Source organism: Oncorhynchus nerka, linkage group LG27, assembly GCF_034236695.1.
Source record: "Oncorhynchus nerka isolate Pitt River linkage group LG27, Oner_Uvic_2.0, whole genome shotgun sequence".
Classification (NCBI taxonomy): Eukaryota; Metazoa; Chordata; class Actinopteri; order Salmoniformes; family Salmonidae; genus Oncorhynchus; species Oncorhynchus nerka.
Window position 1 is genome coordinate 98551139 of NC_088422.1, and position 7187 is coordinate 98558325.

General features: G+C 54.5%; 1 protein-coding gene across 3 annotated transcripts in view; it reads left to right on the forward strand.

Moving 5' to 3' along the window:
- The window catches only part of LOC115122658 (lactase-like protein), a 28552-nt gene extending 21929 nt beyond the window's left edge, over positions 1-6623 (forward strand). For 2 of the 3 annotated variants that reach the window (XM_065012421.1, XM_065012422.1), the window contains exons 10-13: positions 1073-1202; positions 1523-1722; positions 1935-1998; positions 6294-6623. In XM_065012421.1, coding sequence (XP_064868493.1) covers positions 1073-1202; positions 1523-1722; positions 1935-1998; positions 6294-6409 — 510 coding nt within the window. In that variant the 3' untranslated portion in view covers positions 6410-6623. Of the gene's footprint in view, positions 1-1072; positions 1203-1522; positions 1723-1934; positions 1999-5891; positions 5969-6293 lie in introns of all 3 variants that reach the window. The other variant, XM_065012423.1, reaches the window with a different exon arrangement.
- Positions 6624-7187: the final 564 nt, after the last annotated feature.

The window sequence follows — 7187 nt, forward strand, 5'->3', positions numbered from 1 at the left end:
GTCTCCCTGTCTCCCCCCCCGTCTCCCCTCCCCACCCCGTCTCCCTGTCTCCCACCCCGTCTCCCTGTCTCCCCACCCCGTCTCCCTGTCTCCCCACCCCGTCTCCCTGTCTCCCCACCCCGTCTCCCTGTCTCCCCACCCCGTCTCCCTGTCTCCCCACCCCGTCTCCCTGTCTCCCCACCCCGTCTCCCCTCCCCACCCCCTCCCTGTCTCCCCACCCCCCCCACTCCGTCTCCCTGTCTCCCCACCCCGTCTCCCTGTCTCCCCACCCCGTCTCCCTGTCTCACCACCCCGTCTCCCTGTCTCCCCACCCCGTCTCCCTGTCTCACCACCCCGTCTCCCTGTCTCACCACCCCGTCTCCCCGTCTCCCCACCCCGTCTCCCCGTCTCCCTGTCTCCCCACCCCGTCTCCCTGTCTCACCACCCCGTCTCCCTGTCTCACCACCCCGTCTCCCCGTCTCTCCACCCCGTCTCCCTGTCTCTCCACCCCGTCTCCCCACCCCGTCTCCTTGTCTCCCCACCCCGTCTCCCTGTCTCCCCACCCCGTCTCCCTGTCTCCCCACCCCGTCTCACCATCCCGTCTCCCTGTCTCCCCACCCCGTCTCCCTGTCTCCCCACCCCGTCTCCCCGTCTCCCTGTCTCCCCACCCCGTCTCCCCACCCCGTCTCCCTGTCTCACCACCCCGTCTCCCCACCCCGTCTCCCTGTCTCCCCACCCCGTCTCCCTGTCTCCCCACCCTGCCTCCTCACCCTGTCTCCCCACCCCGTCTCCCTGTCTCCTCACCTCCCTGCCTCCTCTCCCTGTCTCCCCACCCCGTCTCCCTGTCTCCCCACCCTGCCTCCTCACCCTGTCTCCCCACCCCGTCTCCCTGTCTCCTCACCTCCCTGCCTCCTCTCCCTGTCTCCTCACCTCCCTGCCTCCTCTCCCTGTCTCCTCACCTCCCTGTCCCACCACCCTGTCTCCCCACCCTGTCTCCCTGTCTCACCACCCTGCCTCCCTGTCTCACCACCCTGCCTCCTCACCCTGTATCCCCATACCATCTCACCACCCTGTCTCCATGTCTCTCCACTAGACCCAGTATGGGAACCCCATGATCTACGTGACAGAGAACGGAGTGTCAGAGAAGGTGCAGAGGTGCACAGACCTGTGTGATGAATGGAGGATGCAGTACTTCAAGGATTACATCAATGAGATGCTCAAGGGTGAGGAACCGATCTATCAGACGAAATAACACCCTCTGAATATTACCTTGAAGAAAGGTTTAGTGCACTGTAGAGAAAATAATAACCTCTGAATATTACCTTGAAGAAAGGTTTAGTAGAGAAAATAATCTAATACTATAGAGGTTTAGTAAAATGTAAACTTTTCTTTATAACAAGTAATTGTTTTAGTGAACTGGCATCATTTTAGGACAAAACAGGTGTTTTGAGTGTGTTTGAAGTTTGCTTCACTGTCTACTCCATTGAAACTGGGCAAGTGAACTCCTACAGCACCCTCTGGTGGTCTTTTCTCCACATGACAGCCCTTAAGGACGGCGTGAACGTGAAGGGTTACACAGCCTGGTCGCTGCTGGACAAGTTTGAGTGGGACGAAGGCTTCTCTGAGAGGTTTGGCCTGTTCTACGTGGACTTCCTCAACAAGAATAAACCACGTTACCCAAAAGCCTCTGTTCAGTACTACAAACGCATCATCAGCTCCAATGGATTCCCCAACCAGAGAGAGGTACAGTCAGTCACAGACACCTTGTACACACCTGATATAGGCCCATTCTATAAACGGTTCAGAACCGTTTTCTTCAAAGTTTTCCACTGTGCTGTTTTGTGACAGACTTTAAAAAAAAATGGGTTGTATTAATACATATTGATTGATTGGTTGGTTGGTTGGTTGATGGGTTAGTTGGTTAATTAATACATGCATTTTGATGGTCTCTACAGGTGGAGAGCTGGAGAAGGAAAGCCACAGAGACGTGCTCCTCCAGTAACCAGCTGCTAGCTGCAGGTCAGTTCAGAAGGCTACACTACACCCCAACACCACCAGACTGTAACACCACTAGACCCCAACACCACCAGACCCCAACACCACCAGACCCCAACACCACCAGACCCCAACACCACCAAACCCCACCCACCAGACACCACTAGAAACCCCAGCACCACCAGACTGTAACACCACCACCACTAGACCCCAACACCACCAGACTGTAACACCACTAAACCCCAACACCACTAGACCCCAACACCACCAGACTGTAACACCACCAGACCCCAACACCACCTGACCCCAACACCACCAACCCCACCCAGACCCCAACACCACTAGACCCCAACACCACCAGACTGTAACACCACCAGACCCCCAACACCACCAAACCCCCGAACACCACCAGACTGTAACACCACTAACACCCCCCAACACCACCAGACCCCAACACTCACCCCCAACACCACCAGACCCCAACACCACAGACCCCAACACCACCAGACCCCAACACCACCCCAACACCACCAGACCCCAACACCACCTGACCCCAACACCACTAACCCCAACACCACCAGACTGTAACACCACTAGACCCCAACACCACCAGACCCCAACACCACCAAACCCCAACACCACCAGACTGTAACCACTAGACCCCAACAGACCAGACTGTAACACCACCAGACCCCAACACCACTAGACCCCAACCACCAGACTGTAACACCACCAACCCCAACACCACCAAACCCCAACAACTGTAACACCACTACACCCCAACACCACCAGACCCCAACACCACCAGACCCCAACACCACCAGACCCCAACACCACCAAACCCCAACACCACCAGACCACCCCCCACACCCCAACACCACCAGACCCCAACACCACCAAACCCCAACACCACCAGACTGTAACACCACTAGACCCCAACACCACCAGACTCACCACCAAACCCCAACACCACTAGACCCCAACACCACCAGACTGTAACACCACCAGACCCCAACACCACCAGACCCCAACACCACCAGACTGTAACCCACTACACCCCAACACCACAGACCCCAACACCACCAGACCCCAACACCACCAGACCCCAACACCACCAGACCCCAACACCACAGACCCCAACACCACCAGACCCCAACACCACCTGACCCCAACACCACCAGACCCAGACCCCAACACAGACAGACCACCAACACCACCAGACCCCAACCACCAGACCCCACCACCAGACCCCAACACCAGACCCCAACACAGACAGACCCCAACACCACCAGACCCCAACACCACCTGACCCCAACACCACCAGACCCCAACACAGACAGACCCCAACACCACCAGACCCCAACACCACCTGACCCCAACACCCCAGACACCCACCAGACCCCAACCCTGACAGACCCCAACACCACCAGACCCCAACACTGACAGACCCCCCAACACCACCAGACCCCAACACAGACAGACCCCAACACCACCAGACCCCAACACCACCAGACCACCAGACACCACCAGACCCCAACACCACACCAGACAACACCACAGACCCCAACACCACCAGACCCCAACACACCACCCACTAGACCCCAACACCACCAGACCCCAACACAGACAGACCCCAACACCACCAGACCCCAACACCACCAAACCCCAACACCACCAGACCCCAACACCACAGACCCCAACACCACCAGACTGAACCCACCAACCCCAACACCACAGACCCCAACACCACCAGACTGTAACACCACCAGACCCCAACACCACCAAACCCCAACACCACCAGACAGACCCCCCAACACCACCAGACCCCAACACCACCAGACCCCAACATCACCAGACCCCAACACCACCAGACCCCAACACCACCAAACCCCAACACCACCAGACTGTAACACCACTACACCCCAACACCACCAGACCCCAACACCACCAAACCCCAACACCACCAGACTGACAGACCCCAACACCACCAGACTGTAACCCAACACACCACAGACCCCAACACCACCAGACTGTAACACCACAGACCCCAACACCACCAGACCCCAACACCACCAGACTGTACCCACTACAACACCACCAGACCCCAACACCACCAGACCCCAACAACCACCAGACCCCAACACCACCAGACCCCAACACCACTACACCCCAACACCACCAGACCCCAACACCACTAGACCCCAACACCACCAAACCCCAACACAGACAGACCCAACACCACCAGACTCCAACACTGACAGACCCCAACACCACAGACCCCAACACCACCAGACCCCAACACCACCAGACCCCAACACCACCAGACCCCAACACCACCAGACCCCAACACCACAGACCCCAACACCACCAGACCCCAACACCACCAGACCCCAACACAGACAGACCCCAACCCTGACAGACCCCAGACCCCCAACACTGACAGACCCCAACACTGACAGACCCCAACACCACCACCCCAACACAGACAGACCCCAACACCACCAGACCCCAACACAACACCCCACCCCCAACACCACCAGACCCCAACACTGACAGACCCCAACACCACCAGACCCCAACACTGACAGACCCCAACACCACCAGACCCCAACACTGACAGACCCCAACACCACCAGACCCCAACACCACCTGACCCCAACACCACTAGACCCCAACACCACCAGACTGTAACACCACTAGACCCCAACACCACCAGACCCCAACACCACTAGACCCCAACACCACCAGACCCCAACACCACCAGACCCCAACACCACCAGACCCCAACACAGACAGACCCCAACACAGACAGACCCCAACACCACCAGACCCCAACACCACAGACCCCAACACCACCAGACCCCAACACCACCAGACCCCAACACAGACAGACCCCAGACCCCCAACACCACCAGACCCCAACACCACCAGACCCCAACACCAAAACCCCAACACCACCAGACCCCAACACAGACAGACCCCAACACCACCAGACCCCAACACCACCAGACTGTAACACCACCAAACCCCAACACCACCAGACTGTAACACCACTACACCCCAACACAGACAGACCCCAACACCACAAGACCCCAACACCACCAGACCCCAACACCACAGACCCCAACACTGGACCCCAACACCACCAGACCCCAACACCACCAGACCCCAACACCACTGCCCAACACCACCAGACCCCAACACCACCAGACCCCAACACAGACAGACCCCAACACAGACAGACACCAACACCACAAGACCCCAACACCACCAGAACCCAACACCACCAGACCCCAACACCACCAGACACCTGGCTCAAAGGCATCATGGCAAAGACTTTTCAATACTTGAGCTGCGATTGACTTGATTTAGTAAGCCCCAGTACAATGGACTCAATAGAATAGTCCCAAAAATGCCAACTCCAACCTAAATCAAGCACATATGTTAAAACTTGAACTATATGAAAATATTTTACACAATGTATGTCAGTCAGCTCCAACAACTTCAGCATGCAGGGACATCGGGCTGAATCTGGCTGCCAGGGCAAACAAAGGAACATTCTGGCTCTAATTGGCACTTTTCAACAAATAGTTGAACTACAAATAGTTGAACTACAAATAGTTGAACTACAAATAGTTGAACTACAAATAGTTGAACTACAAATAGTTGAACTACAAATAGTTGAACTACAAATAGTTGAACTACAAACAGTTGAACTACAAATAGTTGAACTACAAACAGTTGAACTACAAAGTTGAACTAGTTGAACTACAAATAGTTGAACTACAAATAGTTGAACTACAAATAGTTGAACTACAAATAGTTGAGCTACAAATAGTTGAACTACAAATAGTTGAACTACAAAACTACATGGGAAGACATTCTCTAACAGGACTCTTCTTTGTTTGCCCCTCCAGCTAGAAGAAAGTCCCAGCAGGACAGTAAGGAACAGGCAGGGATGCCAAAGGTTTGGCCAGTGCATGATGAAGTTTAGGTAGGCCTACGTAGGACTTCATCACTTCTTCTTTTGATTGACTGACTGGTGTGTAGCAGACCTGGGTAGGAAATACATTCACCAAATACTTTTCAAATCATTTAAAGTGTTGATATTTGAGTTGTGTTTCATTTAGCACTTATCAGACTATTCGCTATTTGCCGCCGAGTACATTTCTGCTAGTAGTGCAACGTGGTGTCGTCATCTATGTGTTATTATAAATAAAAAAAATGGAGCCTCTGTTTGCTGTTTAGGGTGTAGACCTGTACTGTAAGGGTTTTATATAAACATTTAATTTATTTATTGTGTTTAATGATTATTGCAGATCCGTTGACCAGCCACATGGAGATGGTAACAGAGATCGTGGTTCCTACAGTGTGTACTCTCTGTATTCTCCTGGCTGCTGTCTTCCTCATGTTCCTGCTGCGTGGACGCTTCTAGAACACCTCTGCCTTCCTCATGTTCCTGCTGCGTGGACGCTTCTAGAACACCTCTGTCTTCCTCATGTTCCTGCTGCGTGGACGCTTCTAGAACACTGCTGTCTTCCTCATGTTCCTGCTGCGTGGACGCTTCTAGAACACTGCTGTCTTCCTCATGTTCCTGCTGTGTGGACGCTTCTAGAACACAGCTGTCTTCCTCATGTTCCTGCTGTGTGGACGCTAGAACACCTCTGTCTTCCTCATGTTCCTGCACGCTCACCTGCCTTCCTCATGTTCCTGCTGTGTGGACGCTTCTAGAACACCTCTGCCTTCCTCATGTTCCTGCTGTGTGGACGCTTCTAGAACACCTCTGCCTTCCTCATGTTCCTGCTGTGTGGACGCTTCTAGAACACCTCTGCCTTCCTCATGTTCCTGCTGTGTGGACGCTTCTAGAACACTGCTGTCTTCCTCATGTTCCTGCTGTGTGGACGCTTCTACCTCTGCCTTCCTCATGTTCCTGCTGTGTGACACCTCTGCCTTCCTCATGTTCCTGCTGTGTGGACGCTTCTAGAACACCTCTGCCTTCCTCATGTTCCTGCTGTGTGGACGCTTCTAGAACACCTCTGCCTTCCTCATGTTCCTGCTGTGTGGACGCTTCTAGAACACCTCTGTCTTCCTCATGTTCCTGCTGTGTGGACGCTTCTAGAACACCTCTGTCTTCCTCATGTTCCTGCTGTGTGGACGCTTCTAGAACACCTCTGTCTTCCTCATGTTCCTGCTGTGTGGACGCTTCTAGAACA